At 51.0% G+C, this 22,879-nt stretch overlaps 1 protein-coding gene across 3 annotated transcripts; it reads left to right on the top strand.

The window, feature by feature from the left end:
* Nucleotides 1-1,287: 1,287 nt before the first annotated feature.
* Nucleotides 1,288-19,286, top strand: Susd3 (sushi domain containing 3). 3 transcript variants are annotated; one of them, XM_021215923.2, is made up of 5 exons: nucleotides 1,288-1,589; nucleotides 9,387-9,575; nucleotides 11,117-11,264; nucleotides 12,607-12,795; nucleotides 18,657-19,286. In XM_021215923.2, exons 1-5 carry the CDS (start codon nucleotides 1,514-1,516, stop codon nucleotides 18,850-18,852), a joined length of 798 nt encoding a protein of 265 aa, XP_021071582.1. In that variant the 5' UTR covers nucleotides 1,288-1,513; the 3' UTR covers nucleotides 18,853-19,286. The 3 variants fall into 3 exon arrangements, with proteins under 3 accessions (XP_021071582.1, XP_021071581.1, XP_029403410.1); XM_021215922.2 differs by lacking the exon at nucleotides 1,288-1,589 and adding an exon at nucleotides 1,725-1,970; XM_029547550.1 differs by lacking the exons at nucleotides 1,288-1,589; nucleotides 9,387-9,575 and adding an exon at nucleotides 1,725-1,970.
* The last annotated feature ends 3,593 nt before the right edge of the window (nucleotides 19,287-22,879 follow it).

Genomic DNA, 22,879 nt, shown 5'->3' with positions numbered 1-22,879 from the left:
GCCAAGTGACCTTGGACCAGACAGACCCCTCCCTCAGCCTTGGTTTTCCTGCCTGTAGAATGAGCGCCATCTCATAGCTTGCTTGCTTCCTTCCCTCGCAGGGTTTGTTTTGTTTTGTTTCTGGCTTTAGTGTTGGTTTTGGTTTTGGGGACAAGGTCTCCCTCCAGTACAGGCTGGTCTAGATAGAACTCCTGATGCTCTTGGCTCCACCTCCCAAGTGTTGGTCACAGGCACGGATCACCATGATCAGCTCTGACAAGTTCAGGGCACAGCGCTTTGGCGATGTTTGCGATTGTTTACGAGTATGACGCTTTGGGAAACATCTGCTATGGAGAACTGGAGAGGTGGTTCAGCAATTAAGTGCACTTGCCCTCTTGCAGAGAGCCTGAGTCTGGTTCCCAACATGCACATCAGACAGCTCACAACTGCCAGTAACGCCAGCTTTCCAAGGGTCTGCCACTGCCTTCTGGTGTCTCTGCAGACATTCTCACTTCCTTCTTCCTCCTCCTCCTCCTCCTCTTCCTTCCCTTCCTCCTCCTCACATATTTGTTTCCTGGTTTTAAATTTTTAATTTAGCATGTGTACATGTTCGTGCACGTGTGTGTGTGCGTGTGTGTGTGTGTGTGTGTGTGTGCGTGCGTGTGTGTGTGTGTGAAAGCAGAGGATTACTCCATGGTTCTCTTTCTACCCTTAGTGCATTCTGGGGACTGAATACAGGTTGCCAGGCCTACAGAGCAAGCACCTTTACCTACTGGGCCATCTTGCTGGCCCTATTTTCTGCTTTCTGATTAAACAATACGCTCACTCATTGTAGCAAAGTCAGAAAATACAGGAAAGTGAGTAGAAAGTCCAGAATAAAGAGTGCCTGCAACCTCACTGCCCAGGGGCAGTCAAGTGTGAGGGGGAGGAGCCAGCTTCCTGACAGACAGCCTTCCCTGTGCCCTGTTGTATCCTTGGCTCTTGAACTGGCCTGGCAGGTGTTGGGTGCTCAGTAGTCACCCCCCCCAACACACACACACACACACACACACACACACACACACACACACACACACACACACACACAAAGTGTTGGTCAGCACCACTTAACACCAAGGGGGAGGGGAGGAAGGGGGAGGGGGAGGGGAGCGGGAGGGGCGGCGCTGAGCTACACGAAGTGGTAGGTTCCTCCCCCATCCCCCCCCCCATGTCCTTCACAGCTTCTACCCACAAATCAGGGACACTTTAGATCCTTCTAAGTCCTATCCCCGAGCCTCAAGGCAGCTGCTCTCCACTGGCAGACAGGGGTCTCTAGCTATGTGGCCAGGAATTCTGATATCTCAGAGTACGGTGGGGGGTGGGGGGGGTATCACAGTGGATTCTGTGGACCGACTTGCCTTTCACGATGCGGCAGACCGGACAGAAGCTTGATTTCAACTTTAGGACATTAAAGAAAGTCCCATCACGTGGGACTCGCAAGTTCAAATGAAAAGGAGACATTCGTGGGTGTAACCAACCCTGACTCCAGAAGAGAATGCAGAGGCTGGAGATCCGTGATCTACCAGGACATGCACTCTCCAAGGTCACCTGCCTGGCCCTGGAGTCCAGAGGTGAGTCGGGAGAGGAAAGGTGTGCAGACAGACGGCTCTAGCTCAAGGGCTGACTTCGGGGCGATCAGCCTGGAGGCGCCCCATTTTCTGCCCCTCCAGGTGTCCAGTTCCCACTTCTGTCAGGCCGGCCCACTCCAAGGGGTAGGCGGGACCGGACTAAAGTTCAACACTAGTGTCTTGGAGGGCGCGCCCTGGGTGTGGCTAGAGGCAGCCACGCCTTCCAAAGACCCGCCCCTCAATTAAGTCCCGCCCCCACCTCCGCAGGCTCCACTGTCTTCTGCAGAGCGCTCAGGATGCGCCGAACGTCTGCGACCCTTCGGGGCCGAGCGAAGCCGCGGTGGCGTGCTGGGAACACAACGCCTGTCCCAGTGAACCAGACAGGTGAGGGCTGGGGCCGTAGGTCTCAGCGCCCTTTTCACCGACGGAGAAGTGGAGGGGCGAGGGGCTTCTGTGCTGGGGACCCTGTCCAGGAAGGGGGCGTGTATCGCACCGCCAGGACCTTTTCGAGAACAAACTTATTTCTTGACTTCCTGGCAATTCAGCGGGCGACCCCAACTGATCCGAAACGGGGCGGCGAGCGGCCCGAAACCGGGCGGCGGGCACCTCTTAGCGTTTGCACGGATTCGACGACGGTCGCCCCGCGCAGTCTCAGGCGCCTGCGGAAGTCGGAGCCCGCTTCACCTGGCGGGCTGTGCGGCCCAGGGTTGGAGGGAGTCATCGAAGTGTCTTCTGGGTTGCAGAGAGTTGTTTTCTTTGTTGATAACTCCAGCCACACTTTACAAAAGGGAAAGTGAGCCTGTGAGCGAGGAGATGCGAGGCTATCCAGCAACCAGGACCTGGGTTGCATCTAGGCTGTCAAAGATCAGAAGTCTCCAGGAGGAGGGAAAGTGGTTGTTAAGTGTGCAGAAGAGGGTTCTACCCTTGATCTTAGCCAAAAGGGCGAGAAGCGATGCTGATGTCAGCTTTGCTAACTCTTAGAAACACCACCAAAACCGCATAACTCCCAAGAGCTCAGTCCTGTGCATCCAGGAGGTTTCCTGCCTCTGTGGAGGGCTTAGCTGCATTGCACAGGAGGAAGCTGAGATCTGGAGGCACATTGCCCTCACCCTAGCTCAGTGCTCCTCAACCTTCAGTGCTCCTCAACCTTCATAATGCTGCGACCCTTTAATACGGTTCCTCGTGCTGTGGTAACCCCCAACCATAAATTTATTAACGTTGCTGCTTCATAACTGTAATCCTGCTAGTTATGAGTCCTATTGCAAATAACTGTTTTCTAACCGTCTTAGGCGATCCCTGTGAAGGGGTCGATTGACCCCCAGGTTGAGAAACCCTTAGTGGGTTTGATCCATTAGATACCATCCCTTCATACCAGCCCATTGCTGGCCCCACAGGTGTGGCTAGTTTTGGCTTTCAAATTGTTATTCCACAGGAGTGCCTTTGTGTTAGAAGACGCTAACTCGGGGCCTGGTACTGCTGGGGGAAAGGGGGTGGATATTCCTGTGAGTACCTTCTGCTTAGTAGTCTGGAGGAGTAGGTGTCACCAGCTAGAAGTGGATGGCCTTGCCTAAGGTTATCCCACAGGGTGGCCCTTGGGGCCCTGCTGAATTTGCAAACAAAAGGCTATTTGCATAGGAATCTCAGGGGAAAGTCTGAGAGTCCAGTGTCCCTGTTGTCCCTTGCCCCACCTGGCTTCAGGAGGGAGCCACATCCTCACAGTGTGCCTTGGCACCCAGCTTCTAAGCATGTCCCAGGCTCCTTGTTGGAGTCCCGGTTGTGGTCCTCTCTTACCTGGGACAAGTCCCTACCCCCATGCCTGAGTTCCCTTATGAGATACTAGGTGAGTGCAGTATTCCTGCCCCCCCCATCCCCCAGGCTGTGGACAGGATTCCACAGGAGAGCCCTGTATAGGAGAGCCCTGGCTCTTGAGTAGTAGAGTCTGTGGGGCTTCCTTAGCCTGTGGCCTTCTTGTTTGTTTAACAGGCCAGGAAGGGAAGGGAAAGAAGGCCTGAAGCCATGTGGAGATAGTTTGGTGTTGTCAGAAGATAATTGAGAGATAAAATAATATGGCTGTGTGGTTCCCACAGTCTGTAGAATGGGCCCATTACTGAGCAGGCCTCAGGGATTCTGGAGGTCTGTGTTCTCCTGCGGGTAGGACTCCGGGCAGGACTAAGTGTACTGTCATCTTTCGCCCCCACCCCTCACTCAGCCCGGGTCTCCTATCTAGACTGGATAGAGGGTTTGGCTCTTCTCCCAGGGCAGCTCCTGAGCTCCTTAGTCCGGGAGGTTTTCCAGGAACACAGGGTTCCAGTGGCTGGAGGCCACCTCCTGCCAACCCCAGAAGGGACCTTGAAAAGTACAAGAAGAGAGGCTCAGTGGATAAGTGCAGGTGGGCCTTTTGAACGCGTTCTCAACTTCATCCCTGCAGCCTGCTGTGCCCATTACTACATAAGAGCAACTGAGGCCTCGTGCTAGGCCGTGTGAATCAGCATGGCGCTCCTCTCCCCTTGCCTTATGCACCCTAGAAGATTCAGAGATACATTTTCCTTGGCTGGAGTAGCCTCTGTTCTGACACGGAAAGAGAACACTGAGTCAGTGGTCTGAAGCCCATGGTTTCAGGGGCATAGGAAGATGGGCTCAGCGAGAACAGATGACCTCCCTGAAGACACGAAGCCAGGCTATGGGTCTTACTTACTCAGTATTAGGACCACAGGTTGTCCTCGCTGCTGGTGACCAGGGGTCCTGTGGTTAGAGTGTCTGTGTACGAATAACTCGGTCATCTTTAAGAAGTTTGAATCCCCTCCCCTCCCCCCTCCCAGCTCCCCAGGATTCACATTTGGAGAGAGGCAGACCCCAGAGCAAGATTTATGTAAGGACCCACTGGCAGGTGAGAACACCAGCCTGGCCACCAGAGTCCCCGTAAGGCTCCGCCCACAGGCCCGCCTTCCCTTTCTCTGAACTCACACAACCTCTGCCAGCATAAAAGGGAACATATTAAAAAGGTCAGGGTGAGGGGGCCCATGGGCCTCAGAAAGGACAGAAGATGCTGTCCCCGCCTGTGGTCCAAGGTTCCAGATAAAAGATTAACAAACACGACTCTTTCCCAAGGCATCCAGCTGGCCTCAAGGACTGGGGGAGGAGGAGGGTGCCCCTCCCAGATCTAGCCAAAAGCACCTCAGGGTGAAGGACCTGGGAACAGAGCTACTTACTGCAGGTGGGCTGGGTTGAGATGTCAGGTGAGACAGGCGGCAGACCCTCACGGGCTGGGCAGGTGGCCTTGCTGCATCTGTCTGTCCTTCGCTCCATCCCCTAAGCCTGGAGGACCAGGCTGGATCGTGTGTGATTTTCCTGTGTGCATCAATCCCGTTCGTGTTTCTTTTTTCCGTTGCTTTTCACTCTCGTGAAGATTTACTTCCACAAAAACAAACAAACGAAAAGTGGCTCCCAGGGTCACCAACGTAAAATCTGTACCAGAGGGTGGAGGTTCAGACGCCCGACACGGCGAAGGACTGGGAGATACGCAGTGTCCAGAGGCAGTGCGCAGAGAAGGCTCAACAACACTTGCTGTCAGCTTAGCCCAGTGCCTTCCTGGGAACACGGGAGGGAGCGGCTTCTAGCTCAGTTAGGGAGTAGAGTGTGCCTGCTGGGTCTGGGTCAGGAGGGACCTTCTCAGCAGTGGAGGGGCAGATGGGGCTTGGTTCTTAGATGACAAGCATGGGGAGAGTCTGTGAGGAGACTGTGTAGCCCAGGAGGAATCCTTGTGGGTCTGTAGCACAAGTTGGGGAGGGAGACTTTCTCTCTTGAGTAAGTACCTATTTGTTCGTTCCTTTATTTTTTGAGACAGGGTTTCTCTGTGTAGCCCTGGCTGTCCTGGAACTCACTCTGTAGACCAGGCTGGCCTCGAACTCAGAGATCTGCCTGCCTCTGCCTCCCGGGTGCTGGGTTTAAAGTTGTGTGCCTTGAAGAGGTCTCCTTGTGTGGCTCATGTTGGCCTCGACCTCACTATCTTGCTTCACCCTCCTGAGTATCTGCTCCAGTATGCCCAGGGGTTGCAGGCTTCATAGACTTGGACAGCATGGCTCTGCCTGTCCAGTGTTTTCTTTATATTTATTAACAGGCCATCTGAGGCTGAGGAAGCCTGGGGGCTCACCGTAGTGTTTGCCTTGACCAGGACTGTGGATCTCAAGCCTCCTCCTCTAGAAGATATGTTCATCCCAGAGTAGAATTTACTGGCCTTGCAGGCCCAGGGATGGGTGAAAGACACACGGATGGGGTGTGGGGATGGAGGTTCCTTGTGCTGTGAACTTGGAGAGGAGGGGAGGGGAGGGGAGAGGAGGGGAGGGGAGGAGAAGAGAGGAGAGGAGAGGAGAGACTGAGAGTGTGTGTGTGTGTGTGTATGTGTACACATGCATGTGTGTGCATATGTAAAGTAGTGCTGGCCTGGCCTGGAGTGTTTGAGATACTGCTCAAAGCCCTACCTGAAGGATGCAGTTCAGTTGGTGGAGTACTTGTCTGGCACGCATGACCCTAGATTCCATCCCTGGCATGGTATAGACCTACTGTGGTGACACACAGTAATCAACTCACTGGGAAGGTGGAGACAGGAGGATTAGGAGTTGATTCAAAGTAGTCTAGAGTACATGAGACACTGGATCAAGGTCTACCAAGGCACTAATTCTGTGAACTAGTCCTGCCTCTGTATCTCTACCACACAGCCCCACCCTCCCTGTGACCCAGTAAGGCAGAATACCCATTTTGCAGATGGGGAAGTCTGAGGTCAGTGTGAAATGTGGGCTGAAACTTGCTGCCGGATCTGCTCCAGGAGCCCATGTGTTTATCTCCGCTCTCATATGGGGTGAGGGTGGGGGAGTCTGGGGGCTTGGGCTGGAAAGACCAGGCCACTCCCAGCCAGGGCCACTCTCTCTGTGCTTCATTCAGCTCGGGTTAAAGGAAGTTGGGCCTCCCTGGCTGGAAGTCTCCTTGAGTAACACAAGGAGGAAGGGCTCACCCCCATTGTCCACCTCTGTCCTTGTAATGGAAGAACAGTAGTTGGGACAGCTGGGGCTCTACACCCTGTGAGTCCTCTAGAGAGCTGGCTAGAAATGCCATGTTTGTGACTGGGAAGGCAACTGAAACCCCTTGGTCCTAAGTCTCTCCCAATTTACCTAACCAGGCCGTGCTTTCTACCCTGACATCTTCCATATCTGCTCAGGGGTTGCCACCCCTCTATTGGGCTTGCAGTAGAAATAATCCATACGTTTATTTAGCTCTTTAACAAAAGCTCCTGGGCTTCTGACACCCAGTGTGGCAGGGCTGGCTGCTCCTCTTTCCTTGGTGATTGTCGGTGGCTTCATCCTTCATCCCCCAGTTAGGAGGCCCAATGACAGGGCAGGAAATCTGCCTTTTAAGATTCGTGCCTGTCTGCCTGTGAGGTGCACCAAGGCCTTACAGTCTCTAGCTGAGGACAGAGCACCCCCACTCCCAGCAGAACCCTCCCCAAAGCACCGGATGTGGCTGTTGACAGACATAGAGTGAACCGAGTGGGGACGTCGCGGTGCCCCACCCGCTCCGATGCTAAGATGTTTTTAGGGGAAGTGGACGACGGTGGTTTCCTTGCTGAGCCACAAGGCCTTTCATCCAGCCCTCTCGAAACGCTGCCTGGTGTTCCATTTGCAGGAGATGAGACAAGCTCAGGGTAAGAAGTCCCCAGGTGATAAGGGCAACTGTCAGTCTATGTTCTCTGGATCCACAGCCTGGGCTGGCCCAACCCCGGGTGCACGGAGGCTTCCGTCTGTCACAGCCATTCTATGCGGCACATACTTGTGCTGCTGGCTACCCCTACCAGCCAGGAGGACCCTTTGTGATGATGCGCTAGTTTAGAAAAGCGCTGTGCAGGTGGACCGAGGAGGGTGTTGCTGCCCCCCACCCCACCCCCGCCTCCTCCCTGTCTATCTGCTACTAAACTGGTAGCAGGTGGTGAGGGTGAGCCTCCGCTCTGCTAGCTCAGCTATAGAAGAATGCAGAAGTTGTCGCTCTAAATTGAGGACTGGGAAGTGTTGGCTGCCTGGCATCCTGGGGAAGAGCCCCAAGGCTGGCCCATGTCTGCCCAGCCATGTCTACCACAGCTCTAAAGTCCCATCCACTTCCCTGGCCAGGGGGATAGTGTATTTCCATAGTCCAGAATACTGCAAAGGCAAGGGGGAAGGTGGAGTCTGATTGATCTGTAGGGTCAGCTTCCTTCCTCCGTCCGACCCTGATGTTTATGGAGACAGAGCTGGTGCTCCATGAAGAGAGATGAGACTCTGGAATCAAGAGTCCAAGTTATGGCCGGAGGTGGTGTGGCGCATGCCTTTAGACCCAGCACTTGGGAGTTCGAGGCCAGTCTGGTCTACAGAGTGAGTTCCAGGACAGCCAGGGCTCCACAGAGAAACCCTGTCTCAAAAAAAACAGACTTCAAAATATGGCTGTCAGCTAGTGATCCCCAGCCAGTGAGTCACTAGGGTTACGGGTCTTCATGCTTTCGTGACAAGCATTTTACTGACTGCGCCAGCATCTCCCTGGCCCTTCTGCATCTCATCTCTGTTTAAGGACAACATTGCTGTCCCTGCTTCCTAGTGTTTTGCTATAATTTGGGGCTGTGCATTAGCACTTTTGGGGGGTGGGGTGGGGTACCTTGATGGGTGAATCTCTGTTTCTTGCTGGAGATGTGTTTTCCAGACTTTGGCCGTTCTACCAGGCTCTGAGGTGAGCATCCTGTTACAGGGATGGAGGTAGTAGCATCATGGTGTGTTCCGCGTGGCCCTCACATTCAGAGGGCTTTGTCCAAGACGGCCTGGGGAGTCACTTTCCTACCCCCAAGGGATCCTGGCTTTCATTATTATCAGAAGTTGTTGTACCGTGTTAGGATGGAACCCAGAGCTTTCGTACATGTTAGACAAGTGCTGTACCACAGAGGAGGGATACCCCCATCTCATTTTTTTTTTCCTTTTAATCTCAGCCACCTTGGGGCGGGAGGGGCGACTCCAGGGTTAACAGCACTTGCATGTGGGTTGCACTTTCAATCCCAGCGCTTGGGAGGCAGGTGCAGCTGGTTTCTGTGAGTGCCAACAACAGAAGAGCACTCGCTACCCTTGGTAGAGAACCTGTGCTTGTTTCCCAGAATCCTTCAGGTGGTTCACCATAGCCTGCAACCTAGCTCTAGGGAATCGGCGCCTTCTGGCCTCTGAGAGCGCCTGCACCCATGCACACAGACACAGGCACACATACATATACTCATCATTTAAGAAATAAAGCTCTTAGCCAACTTGCTGAGGGAAAGATCAGCTGTTATTCGGGTCTCTAGGCTTGCTGTGTGGTAAGCGTGTTTTCCTGCCTACTGGCCATTGTGTCTCCTGTGTTCCTTGCTTACACATGAGCTCAATCTAAAAAGTAAATTATATGTTTAACTCTCATTGGTAAGATCTCTTTGCAAATCAAATGGAGGTTTGTTTATTTTCTGGATACCTTTTCCTAGTTTTGTTCATCCGAGTTAGTGTTTATCTTTCAGTTATTAAGAGGTAACAAATGATCAACTTTCAAGTTTCTCTCTCCTTCTCCCTCCCTCCCTCCCTGCTCCCTCTCTGCTGCCTTTGGAAGGATGCTTAGCTAGTCATTGTATAATGCCATTGTACATTTACAGACCATGTAGAGCCGGTCAGCACCCACCTCTGGCGGGCTTCCTGGGGGTGGGGGTGCTATGGCAGTGGCCTCTCTTGTCCTCTCCTGACCACACCCCAGCCTCACAGCCACTTCTCTCTCCAGGCACCTGTGCCCAGCTCCATCCCCCGCCTCAAGGCACCTTGCAAGTTGTCCGTGGAGATGGCACATCTCTGGGGACTGTGCTCATATTCCACTGCCCCTCTGGCCACCAGATGGTGGGGTCTGGCCTCCTCACTTGCGCCTGGAATGGGAGCACGGCTGACTGGTCTTCAGGAAGCCCTGTGTGCAAAGGTATGCCCCTTCCCATCCCTGAGCTGCCCCAGCTCAGCTGCTGGTGGGGTGGGAGGTGGGGGCCTCCAGATACTGTCACATCAAAGGTCGCTGGTCCAGTCATAGGCTAGCCCACACTGACGGTTCTCTTCCCACTGTTGCCTGCTATCACTTAGGAGTACAGACGCAGTGCTGGCTTCAACCCCTTGCTGCTGCCCTGGCCCCTGACTGGTCACTACTACCATCTAAGCTGGTGCTTTGTCATCTGTGAAATGGGGAAACAAGCCTGCTTACTTCCTTACCCACCCTCTTTTCCTTCACAAAGGCCTTAGGCAAACCCTAACAGGTGTTCTAGGGCCAAGAATTCTAGGAATTAGGAGTACAGAGGCTAGAGGGTTGTGCCAGCCCTGGATCCCCTGTCTCAGGGAAGACTCATATTCTAGTTGTCTGGTTGTATGTATAGAACCTGTCTTGACTGTCTAGGGCCTCAGGTGGCCTTTTACTAAGCGAAGGCTGGTATAGTACATTAGTGCATAGGTTCAAAATAGCTTGATGCTTGCGTGTGTATATACTGCAGTACTTCCCAGAGCCTCTACCATTCTGTGTCAGCTCAGTCTCTTGAGAGGAGGGTGTCCATAAGACTAGGTTCTGAGAGACTGAGAACCTAAAATAGCAGGGCCAACCTGTCAAGGACATAACCCAGTGGTGGTCGGGTGTCCCAGGAATGAGCCTTATGGGGTTAGGAGTTTCCTGGGGGCAAAGGGTACATCTTGTGGATGGTTCTTAGCTGTCTCCCCATCTCACAGCCTATCTTCCACCATTGACTGGAGCGTGTCTTGTCTCTGGGGGCTGGAGTCTAAGCTCTAGATGCAGTCAGGGCTGAAAATGGCCCAGGGACCTAGACTGTATGGCCTGTGGGAATATTTTGTATATCCATGCTTGTTTGAATTACAATCTTGGGGGCTGGAAAGATGGCTCAGTGGTTAAGAGCACTAGCTGCTCTTCCAGAGGTCCTGAGTTCCATTCCCAGCAACCACCTGGTAGCTCACAGCCATCTGTAATGGGATCCGATGCCCTCTTCTGGTGTGTCTGAAGACAGCGACAGTGTACTCCCATACGTGAAATAAATAAATAAGTAAATCTTGAATTATAATCTTGGGATCTTTTTCAAAGAATATTCCCTAGAATCTAATGAAACATGTTCTCAGTGACAGCTGAGGTCACACAGCCGAGCCTGTGAAAGGTTAGCCCCGTCCATCATTCTGGCTTCTTTCAGGAAGGTGAGCTGAGAAGGGTTTGCCTGCATGGGCCTTATGAAAACTGACGGCGCCTCTGCTAGCAGACCCTGTCAAACCCACCGTCAAACCCGCCGACATGTTCCCTTCTTGACAATGTCTTCCCTGATAGATCCCTTTAAATGTATTCTTTCCAAATCGTTACCTTAGCCATGAGAGCCTGAGTGACTTCCCCCAAAATGGACCCTCCTGTGGGCCCCACCCTAACGACCTAGGCCTAGCAGGTCAGGATCAACTGTGCCAGGGGCTGTGGTTTCTCCCTTGCAGCTGTGCCACCGCACGAGACCTTTGGCTTCAAGGTGGCAGTGATCGCCTCCATTGTGAGCTGTGCCATCATCTTGCTCATGTCCATGGCCTTCCTCACCTGCTGCCTCCTCAAGTGCGTGCAGAAGAACGAGCAGCGGCGCGCTGACAGGTACAGTGGCCTCATGCCCTTCCAGAAGCTGTGCCTGGCTGTGAGGTTGCTCATCACATCTGCCAGGCACCCAGGGGCAGCGTCCGAGCGTCCCACAGGTCCATCTCTCCTCGTGGATTTGTGGTTCCTGGGGTTCTGAGGCAAATAGCTGGGCTGTAAAGGCACGGCACACACACACACATGTGTGAATGCATGCAAGTATGACTGTGGAAGTCACAGAACCACCTTGGGTGTCCATGAGGAATTCTGTCTCCACCTCTTGTCTGCGTGTGAGAGTGCTGGGATTTCGCTCACATGATGTGTCCGGCTTTTTACAGGAGTTCTGGGAATTGGAACTCATGTTCTCATGTTGCACAGCAAATGTTTCCCCCACTCTGCCATGTCCCTGTCCACATACAGGGAACACTTAGTGGACCTGTATACAAATATGTCAGTCTGTTGTGTTGGTGGCAGTTTGAGCTGCCACAGATGGGTGACCCTACACCTCACGTGAGCATCACTGTCCTCACAGACGTGGACCTAGGATTCCAGGTGTGAATCACCACATCTGTGCACCCCAACACCTGTGTACCACCACACCTGTACATCACCACACCTGTACACTCCCACACCTGTGTCCCCCCACACCTGTGCATTCCCACACCTGTACATCACCACACCTGTACACCACCACACTTGTGCACCACACATCTGGCAATAATTGACTCCTCTTTCTTATTGTTTTATTGTGTTAAAACACACATATAAATTCACCATGTTATTCACTGTTAAGGGAATTGAGACAAGTGAGAAGGCTCAGTGGGTAAAAAGGTCCCATTGTCAAGTCTGATGACTCGAGTTCTGTTCCTGGAACCCACACAGTGGAAGGCGAGAACTGACTCCTACAAGTTGTCCTCTGACCTCCACGTGCGTCCTGTGATGCACGTGCCTCCTACCACAAAATAAAAGGGTAATTAAAAAAAATTAAAACCCCATATTTGCTCTTCAGTGCTACAAAAATAAATGAATAAGCAAACTCTTTATTTTTTTTTTTAGGAGTGCCATTTGTTCTGTGGTACTCACAGCAAGCAGAGCTCAGCGGTCAGCTGCTCATGCTAGAACCGTCCACATTTTTCTGCTAAGTTGTTTTTCCTTGGCAGCAACATGCTTTTCCCTGTCCCTGGCTGCTAATATCAGAACAGCACAGGTGTCCCGTTTTCACGCCTATAGTGTCCTGCTGCTGGTCAGTGGGCCACCGCCACCCAGAGCCAAGATGGGCTGTATAGAGGTGTTTCTGCATGTCTGCAGCTGTTGGGAAACCCGGGGTCTATGAAGGTCCTTCATCCTGAGCTCTCTCCTCCAGGACGGCACAGCTGTGGTACCAGCTGAGAGGCGAGGACCTGGAGACAGTACAAGCTGCCTACTTGGGCCTCAAGGGACACAACCACAATAACAGAAGCAGCTTCGGTGGTGGCAATGGTGGCTCCAGTGGTGGTGGCGGCAAGTCAGGGGTTCAGCACAGCCAGGCGCATGACAACCACAGCTTCACCAGGTAGGTTACCCAAGTCCTAGGGTGGGGGTGTGCCAGGGATACAGAAGCCCAGGGACCCTTTTCCAGACCAAGCTCTGCCAGGTCCTGGGACACTGGCCACCTCACATTCTGGGGACCCTAGTGCACCTACTTCTCCGGTGCCTCAGCTCCCAACCCCAAAGCTGTTCCAGTACGTTAGCCCTCCCATTTGCCTTATCTAGTTTAAACTCAGTGGGATGGGAACTAGCAAAGACCCTGTGCCTCCTACTGTGCTGTCTGCTATGCCAGAGTTACCTACCCCCCTCCCCCTCTCCTCCTCCCCCTCTCTGCCTCTCATCCTCTCTGCCTCTCTCCCCCTCCCTCTCTCTGCCTTTCTCTCCCTCCCTCCTTCCTTCCCACTCTCTTTCCTTCCCTCCTTCCCTCCTTCCCTCTCTCCCTCCCTCCCCTGCTGGCTCTCCACATTCCCTCACTCTCTCCTAGCTCCAGGTAGGCATCAGCTGTGGCTCTTTCTCTCTCTTGATGCACTCGATATCTTTTTCCTGAACTAGTAAAAGCACAGTCCTCCTTTGTGTGTCTGTGCGTTTGTCTGTCTGTCTCTAATAGGGTCTCATGTAGCCCGGGACTGACCTCAGACTTGCTACATAGCTAAAGATGACCTTGAACTCCTGATTCACCCACCTCTACCTTCCAAGTACTGGGATTGCTAGATGGCATACTTGGTCTGTGCAAGGCTAGGGACAGAATCCAGGGTGTCGTGCATGCTGAATGAGCACTTTGCCAACTGAGCTGTAGCTTCAGGCCCAGGACATGCCTTTTCTGACTCGAGAATCTGACTATCTTGATGTAAGATAGAGTAGAAGACACCTCCAGGGTTGCTGCAGGTGTTAATGTGCCTGATTTTGTGCTCAGCATCAGGTTTTGGGGCTCTTTAAATGGGGACAGGCTTCTGACCTTCATGCTATGGACTCATGAGGTTCAGGCTGAAGGTTTCATGTTCTGGCTGAAGACCTACAACCTGATACCGTCCTAATTAAGGTTTCTGTTGCTGTGGTGAAACACCATCATCAAAAGCAAGATGTGGGAGAAGGGGTTTAATTGGCTTACACTTTCATATCACAGTCCATCATTGAAGGAAGTCAGGACAAGGGCAGGAGGCAGGAGCTGATGCAGAAGCCATGGAGGGATGCTGCTTGCTGGCTTGCTCAACTTGCTTTCTTATAGAACTCAGGACTACTAGCCCATGAGTGGTCCCACCCACAGTGAGCTGGGCCTTCCCATATCAATTACTAATTAAGAAAATGCTTTACAGCCAGGTCTTCTGAAGGAGTCGTCTCAATTGAAGTTCCTTCCTTTCAGATAACTCTAGCTTATGTTAAGTTGATATAAAACTATCAAAAGCCCAGCATGGTGGCTCACACCTTTGATCCCAGCACTTGGGAGACAGAGGCAAGCAGATATCTGAGATTGAGGCCAGCCGGGTCTACAAAATACAAAGGGAGTTCCAAGACAACCAAGGCTATACAGAGAAACCCTCTTGAAAAACAGAACAAAACAGAAGACCTAACCAGTTCAAACCCATTGTCTCTTTGGTGCCCCCACCCCACTCCACACTGAGCTGTGAATTCTTATCATGGGTCTTCTATGGAGGCTTCTACCAGTTACTTCTCTTTTGCTGTGATTAAAAACACCACGGATCAGGGCTGGAGAGATGGCTCAGAGGTTAGGAGCACTGGCTGCTCTTTCAGAGGTTCTGAGTTCAATTCCCAGCAACCACATGGTGGCTCATAACCATCTACAATGAGATCTGGCGCCCTCTTCTGGCCTGCAGGTATACCTGCAGGGAGAATGCTATATCTATAATAAATCAAAAAAGAAAAAAAAGAAAAAGAAAAAGAAAACGACGACAGCAACAAAAAAGCCGGTTGTAATGGCACATGCTGATAGGATTTGCTGAAGGAGGCAGAGACAGGAGGATCATGAGTTTGAGACCAGCCTGGGGTAGATATGGGCTGGAGGGATGGCTCAGAGGTTGAGAGCACTGATTGCTCTTTCAGAGAGGTTCTGAGTTCAATTCCCAGCAACCACATAGTGGCTCACAACCATCTGCAATGGGATCCGATGCCCTCTTCTGTGTCTGAAGACAGCTACAGTGTACTCATTTGCTTAAAAAAATGATAAATCTTAAAACAAAACAAAAAACCCACCACAATCAAAAGCGGCTTATAGAAGAAAGCTTATTTTGATGCCAGAGGCAGCTAGAGTAAGCTGAGAGACTACTTCTCAACTGCATATGGCAAGCAGAGAGCAGACTGGAAGTGGAGAGAGGCTGTAAACCCACCCCCAGTTGTGTGTTTCCTCCAGGAAGGCTGCACCTCCAAAAGTTCCATAACCCCCGAACAGCGCCACCAAGTGGGCACTAAGTGTTCGAACACATGAACCTGTGGGGAACATTTCGCATTCAAATCAGAGCAGCTGTTCTTGATCTGTGGGTCGTGACACCTTGGAGGGTCATTTTAGCCCTTTCACAGAGTCAGAAAACACAGATACTTATATTTCAATTCATAACAGTAGCAAAGTTACAGTTACGAAGTAGTAGTGAAAATAACATTATGGTTGGGGAGTCACCACAGCGTGAGGGACTGTCTTAAAAAGTCACAGCATCAGGAAGCATGAGACCCGCCTCACTAGAGTCACAGACTGCCAGAGACAAGCCTGTGGTCTCTGAGCTTAGCATGAGTCCCATAGGTCCCTTTACTTATCAGGGCATGAGGGGGTTCTGACCATGGGCTAAGAGTCCAAAGCGATCCTCCTGGATCTGCTGCAACTTGGGGGTTACCGGGCGGCGTGTTGACTTGAGATTCCGGTGTCTTGCGGAGTAGCCACAGTATGCTCTCTAGTTCTTCTTCCTCTGTTCATTTCATTGCTATTGGTTCACCATGTACTCATGTTATTTTTGAGAGAAAAAGAATAGTTTTTTTTGAGTCAGGGCCTCGTGTAGCCTAAGCTATCCTCAGACTCACTTCCTGGCTGATGATATACTCGAACTCAGGATTCATCCGTTTCTACCTCCCAAGTGCAGGGATTATAGACATTTGGCACCATGTCGAGCAAGGAAGTGTTGTAAATGTCCTGGAGGGCTGCCCTCTGCCCCTCCTCAGCCCTTTGCTTTCTTTGACTCTGGTGGCTTATTTGGCAGTAGGAGCCCTGCATGGCTGCATTGAGCCCCTTCTGGTGTACTTTGTACTCGGGCTTATGTGCATTCTGGACCAGCTTGATGCTGGGTTTTTTTTTTTGTTTTTTTTTGTTTTTTTTTGTTTTTTTTTTTTGTCCTACTTGCTCACCTCAGGCAGCAGAGCCCCTGCTCTTCTCTGTGGGACCTTGGCTGCTCCGTACCTCATCTGCCTTGATGCAGAAATCGGGAGGCACTTATACCCCTACTGTTTTGATATCCTGAGGCCAGGCCTGTGACTCTGCCCTGGGCTCATTTGAGAACTCAGTGAATGCTGACCATCATTGTTATAACTGCATCTGTCCTTGTGTACGAGAGGAAACTGAGGCATGGAGATGACCATCTGATATGGTCCACGTCACATATGATGTAACAGGTCTGATGGTTTCAAAGAAAGTGTCCATTTTCCTGTGTCATCGAATCACATAGGAAACTGGCTCTGCCTTCACTTTCTGCCTGATGACGAGTCCTGTTTGCCATGGTGGCCTGAGGGCTTTGAGTCTTATCCTTGATTGTTTTTGTTTGAATGGCTTCAGGTTTTGCTGTGTTTCCTGGGCTGTTTTGGAATTCCCGAGCTTAAGGAATCCTGCCTCAGCTTCCTGAGTTGCTGGAGCTACACATGTGTACCTGGCTGTTTTTCTTTATTAGGTAGCATCTTTGGGCTAATTCTAGGAGTGGATTGTTTAAGTCAAGTAGTTTGATTCTATGTCCCTCAGTTCCTTGAAAGTTCTGCCAATTCTTATGAGGAATGTCCTTTCCAAGGGAGGCCACAGAACTGTGTATGGACTTGTGTTTACCTGCCTGTTGTGTGAAAGAACTTTTCCTGGGGAGACACAATGCACATGTCTCATCCCAGATAGGGATTCCCACAAAAAAACCAAAGTACAGATAGCACCAAAGTACAACTTGGTGAACCAATGCACCAAGACCCACATGGGAACTTGTTGCACACTGCACAGCCTGAGCAGGCAGCTCAGCAGGTTGGAGAATGTCCCTTCCAAGAGACTCAAGTTGATCTAAACCTCTTTCAGGCAGCTGGTCTGGTCTCAGCATCATCTTTGCAGCTCAGCTTTCTTGTCTGATGAGGAACTTTAAGCTTTCATTGTTTACTTTGGCAGGGGCGGGCCTAGTGGACCTGTCGGTTTCAGGGACTTCCCGAAGCTCTTTTGATTTGTTTGCCTTCCTGCTTTAGGAGCTAACCTGCAGGATAGAATGTTTCAGTTTCAGAGGAGACTGTTACAGAACATTCTCCTGGGGAGTGGGAGAGCTCTAGGTGACTTGGATGATCTATTCTGAGGGGACTACCACAAGAAAGAGGGATGATGGTTTGATGGCCACTCTGAGAGTCAGCTCTAGTTGGTATGGCTCAAAAGGCAGGAAGTAGGGAGTGATAAGGGGAGGCGGGTAGGCTCAGAAAGGGGTCTTTCTGCCCAGGTCTGACGAGCCCAGGTGGAGGTGCATAGCCCTGAGCTTCAAAGTCCCTGGTCTTGGGTTCCCAGGAAGAAGGGTGCTCTAAACCTGGGGGCATCTGCCCCTCTAGCAAGTGCCACACTGCCTGGTTCTTGAGCCTACCCTCTGCCCTTGCTGTTAGTACATGATACTAACCTAAATTCTTCCAGGTGCTTGCAGTCTTCCTAAGTTGAAGGTCCTGAGTTTGTCCCATTTATTGTAAGGTTAAGAAACTTGTGCTAGCTGGCGATGGTGGCACACACCTGTTGTCCCAGCACTCTGGCAAGAGGATCTCTGTGGTTTGAAGCCATCCTGGTTTACTTAAATCTAGCCGCAGGTCAGCCAGAGTAACATAGAGAAAGACTGTCTCAAAATAAAACATGTGCTGAGGACTGGGTCTATGTTACAAAATGGCTCAGGCAGCAGAGCACTTGGCTAGTGTACTTGAAGCCCTGGGTTCGATTCCCAATAATGTAGAAACTGCTTGGTGCCCCATGCCTGTAATCCTAGGACTTACTCGTTATTTCATTCACATGTTCACAAAAAAAAACCACTATGCCATCGCTAAATTTCTGCTACCTGTAGTTTTCCTCCTATGGGAGGGGTGAGGGTATGTTGGTCTGGGAGTGTGTCCAGGAGGTATTGCTGGAAGCTACAGCTCAGGAGAGTCCACCTGCGGGAGGAGAGGGAGACAGCGCCTCAGGAGAGGGGCATATGTGTGAAGAGGCGGGTAGCCGGGCGATCTGAGGAGAGCAGAGGCCTGGAGTCTAGAAGCTAAAGATTGGACCAGGGTCTGCAGGTAGGCAGGGCCAGCTCATCAGCCCGGAGAATTAGTTTGGGAGGAAGCTGAAGGGAATTGGGAGTATAGAAGGGAAGGTAGGTGGCCCAGCCTCCAAAGAGGAAATATCCAGGAGAGGAGGTGACATCTTTTCCTGCCTGGGACATCCCCAGGCCCTGGCCAGGCAGCTGGGCCCCTCTGTTCTCACAGACACTGAACCATCCCTAGCCTGTTCCTTTTCTCTTCGAGCTCGCATGAGAGAGCCGAGATCCAGGAAGATCCTGGGGCAGGGCTTGGGGGTGTGGTACTTCTCACAGGAGATGGCCGTTTGGGCAGTGATCTAGCCTGAGTCCATTAAGGCCTTGGGTGAGCCCAGAAAGACCCCTCACTCTCTTTCCCCCAGCTCATGCCTCATTCTTCCCACAGAGACCCCGGCGACATCAGAGAGCACTCTGGTGTGACCCGCAGTGTGGACAAAGACCCTTGGACTTTCAGGATGGGAACTCCGGGCCCTGGTGACTGCTCCAGCTCACCATGCACCTACGCAATGGTCCATGCGATGAACTCTGCAGGGCTGGCCCCTGGAAATCCCGGGAGGCCCAAAGTGTACCTTCCAGGGTGACCCCACTGGCCAGAGGTCTGCAACTCAACATTTGCCCAGCTGGACATGGGCCAGGGCAGTCACCTCCAGGTATAGGGGGCTGACATTAAAGGCTGGGGCCCCAGTGGGGAACGGTCTTTCCTAGAGGAGACCTCTGCGGCTGTTACAGGACCTGTTCATTGAACTGCTACTGGGGTGAGGTCCTGAAGAAGTCGCCACAACCTGGCTTCTTTTAGAGAGACTGAGACATTTTAAAAAGATATAGTTTTGCATAGTAGACTATGAAAATATTAATAAAGTACTTTCAGCAAAAGAGGTAGCCACCTTATCATCTTCTGGGGCATGGATGCACTGCCTGGAAGCCAGGGGGCCCCCAGGACTTCATCTGTAAACCGCGGTGAGAGAAATAGATGTGTTTTCTTTGCATAAAAACATAAAGTGGGGTTGGAAGTGCAGCTCGGTTGGCAGAATGCTTGTGCAAAACAAGACTTCAATCCCCAGCACTGTACAAACCTATAATCCCAGTGGTTGGGTGGTGGTGGGGGGAGGATATGAATTTCAGGGTCATCCTCAACCACATAGTAAGTTCAAGGCTACCCTGGGCTATGGGAAACCCTGTCTAAATAAATAAATTATAAACTCACTCTAAGGTAGAAACTACTGTCGCAGTTGGCCATCCCATCAAATCCTCGAATCCAGTGGTTATACAACCAATCACGTATTATCACCCCATGGAGCCCTGAGCTTGTTGGAGACATGGGAGTCATTGAGCTCTGGTTACTCACAGGTCTGTGTTTGCTGCTGGCAGTCAGTGGGGACCTTCTGAAGCCTTAGTGGGAATAGTCTCCCTTCCACAGCCCCCCCACCCCACCCCAGTTTCTGCATAGCCTGGAGGCTGATTTTCAAGGTGAGATGTGGTGTGAGTTCCAGATCCGGACTGTTGCTTTAAAGTCTTTTGCCTTGAAAGTCTCTTTTTTTCCCCCATATCCTATTCATCAGGAAAGCCCCTAATCGTCCGGCTTTCACTGGAGTGGGAAAGCAGAAGTGGCAGACATGTTTTAAAGCCATCTGCTGGGTTTACATCATAGTCCTAGCTACTCGGGAGGCTAAGGTAGAAAGATCACCTTTGAGCTGGAGGCTAGCCTGTACTACATAGCAAGACACCCCCCCCCCAATCTCAAACAACCCTAAACCCCACCACAGCTCGATGGTAGAGCCCTTACCTAACATCATGTGGTTGGGGGTTCAATCTCCAAGCCAAAACCGTCACAGTCATCTGGAAGCCAGCAACTTGTCAAGTCGGATCTAGAAAAGCTAGCCCTGCCAGGCGTGATGACACACGCATCCCAGCACTCAGGAGGCAGACCAGCCTGCGCTACATAGTTCCAGGACAGCCAGAGCTATGTAGAAAGAAACCAAGGTTCCAAAAAGCTATGCCACGACCGGGGTTCTTTTAAAGAGACTCTGAGACATTTTAAGCAGATGTAGTTTTGCACACTAGAATATGAAAATATTTTTTTAAGATTTATTTATGTATGCGAGCACATTGTGGTTCTCCTCGGACACACCAGAGGAGGGCATTGGATCCTATTACAGATGGTTGTGAGTCACCATGTGGTTGCTGGGAATTGAACTCAGGACCTCTGGAAGAAGAGCCTGTTCTTTTAACCCCTGAGCCATCTCTCCAGCCCAGAATATGAAATTATTAAGTACTTTCAGCAATACAGGTAGCCACCTCACCATCCTCTGGGGCTGTAATCCCAGCAACTCGCCACAAGTCAGAGGCAAGGAGGAACATGGCAAGTTCAAGCCTAGCGCGATTTACATAGTAAGACTGTTTTTAAAAATATATAAATGAAAACTAAAAACAGACCCTAACTTGCTGGCCTCAGACCTCACTCTGAAGGGAATGATTGGTTACAGCAAGCTATATATGTGTGCATACAGTGCATACCTGGTTGGAGATGCGTCATAATTTACATCATTTAAGATGAATTTTGAGTTCACTGTATCTCAGGCTCTGGGGTTCTCTCTCACTTTAGAGCCCCAAGTTTGTCTTGGCCAATGAAGAGTATATCTCCTGCAGTATGGTGAGATTTTTCAGTGTGTAAATGTGTTTGCCACAGAGCCTGGTAGCTCAATCCCCCAGAACCACATGGTGGGAAGAAAAACCAACTCCCGCAGGTTACCTTCTGACTTTACATGTATGCCGTAGCACATGCATATCCCATGTATGCCGTAGCACATGCGTATCCCATGTATGCCGTAGCACATGCGTATCCCACCCATCCCTTAGAAGGAGGGCCAGAGAGACAGGCCAGCAATTAAGAGTGAACACTGCTCTCAGAGAAGATCCCTGCTGGGTGCCTGCCTTGTAACCTTCTGTAGCTCCAGCTTCATGGAATCCAAAGTCCTTTTCTGGTTTCGGTGGGCACTTGAACTCGTGTGTACACACACATGATTTTTAAAAAGTTACACGTACGTGTAGCTCCCACAATTTGGGATATGGCCTGTCTCTGATCACTGAGAAAAGTTAACTTTGTCCTGTCTCCTCCTGGAGGTATGAAAGACATGCCGAGTAAGAGCCCGAAGAAGGCCAGGCAGTGGTCCCAGCACTTGGGAGGCAGAGGCAGGAGGATTTCTGGGTTCGAGGCCAGCTTGGTCTACAAAGTGAGTTCCAGGACAACCAGGGCTAAACAGAGAAACCCTGCCTCAAAAAAAAAAAAAAAAAAAAGCCCGAAGAAGTAGGCAAGAGAAAGCTGGGACAGCCTGCTTGTGGACGTTGTACATCGTGGTGCGCACTAGGCTCCGCACCACGATGTACAACGTCCACAAGCAGGACAACCAGGGCTAAACAGAGAAACCCTGCCTCAAAAAAAAAAAAAAAAAAAGCCCGAAGAAGTAGGCAAGAGAAAGCTGGGACAGCTGCCCTTAGACCCAGATGTTCCTTGTCTGCTGACGCCATGGTTATAATTTTTTTACATAAACAACCATATACCTGATAGAATGAATGCATATGTATGAATGCGTATGTATGTATGTCTATGAATATACACCTACATACACATGTATATACACACCCACATCAGCTAAAAACAGTATTTTACATTCCCAGGTATTACATTTGTGGACACCTTTGTCCTGATGCCCTTGTGTTCTGCAGATTTCCAGGGTCAGAGGTCAAAGGCAGTGGCATGTAGGCAGGAAAGCTCAGAGCAATATTCTGTGGGTCTGTCCTATGACCTCAGCTCCAGGTCAGGTCTGCTTTGCCACAGTGGATCTGGATACTGGTCTGAAACAGTTCAATTTTTCCCAGAACTTCAGTCTACCTACCAGGGTTTGGATAGACAGCAAAAGGCTCTGGGTTCTTCTAAGGAACCACTGGTTCCTGACCTCTGGTGGTAATCAGGATGGCAAGACAACCCACAATTTGGTGAATAAAATTTTTTTTTAATATTTAGTTATTTTTATCTGTATGAGTGTTTTGTGTGAATACCATACATGTGCCTGGTGCCCACAGGCATTAGACTGGGGTGCTGGATCTCCTGGGGTGGAGCTTACAGACAGTTGCGAACCATGCCAGGAACTAAGGAAAGTTCTCTGCAAGAGCAGCAGGTACTTGAACTGTCCCTCTGACCCCAGCCTCTTTTAACGTTCATTTGAGGCACTGTCTCATTAAGTGGTTGGCAAGTCTTGTATTCATAACCTCCTGCCTCAGTTTCCCTAATAGCTGAGATGAACTTGCAAGTCAGCAGGGACCCTGTACTATATTGGTCTTTAGTTTGTGAGGTGTGGGTCTTACTGCCTTGCCCAGGCTAGCCTCTGGTTTGTGGGCTCAAGAGATTGCCCTACTTCAGTCTACAAAGTAGCAGGGACCACCTTCACTTGTGCACCACACCAACACAGCTTGCCCAGCTCCTATGCCTCTGTCTTAGTCAGGGGTTCTATTCCTGCACAAAACATCAAGACCAAGAAGCAAGTTGGGGAGTAAAGGATTTATTCAGCTTACACTTCCCACATTGCTGTTCATCACTAAAGGAAGTCAGGA

Source organism: Mus pahari, chromosome 16 (assembly GCF_900095145.1).
Source record: "Mus pahari chromosome 16, PAHARI_EIJ_v1.1, whole genome shotgun sequence".
NCBI classification, from domain to species: domain Eukaryota; kingdom Metazoa; phylum Chordata; class Mammalia; order Rodentia; family Muridae; genus Mus; species Mus pahari.
Note: the sequence above shows the minus strand (reverse complement) of the source record. Positions and strands in the feature narration are given on the sequence as shown.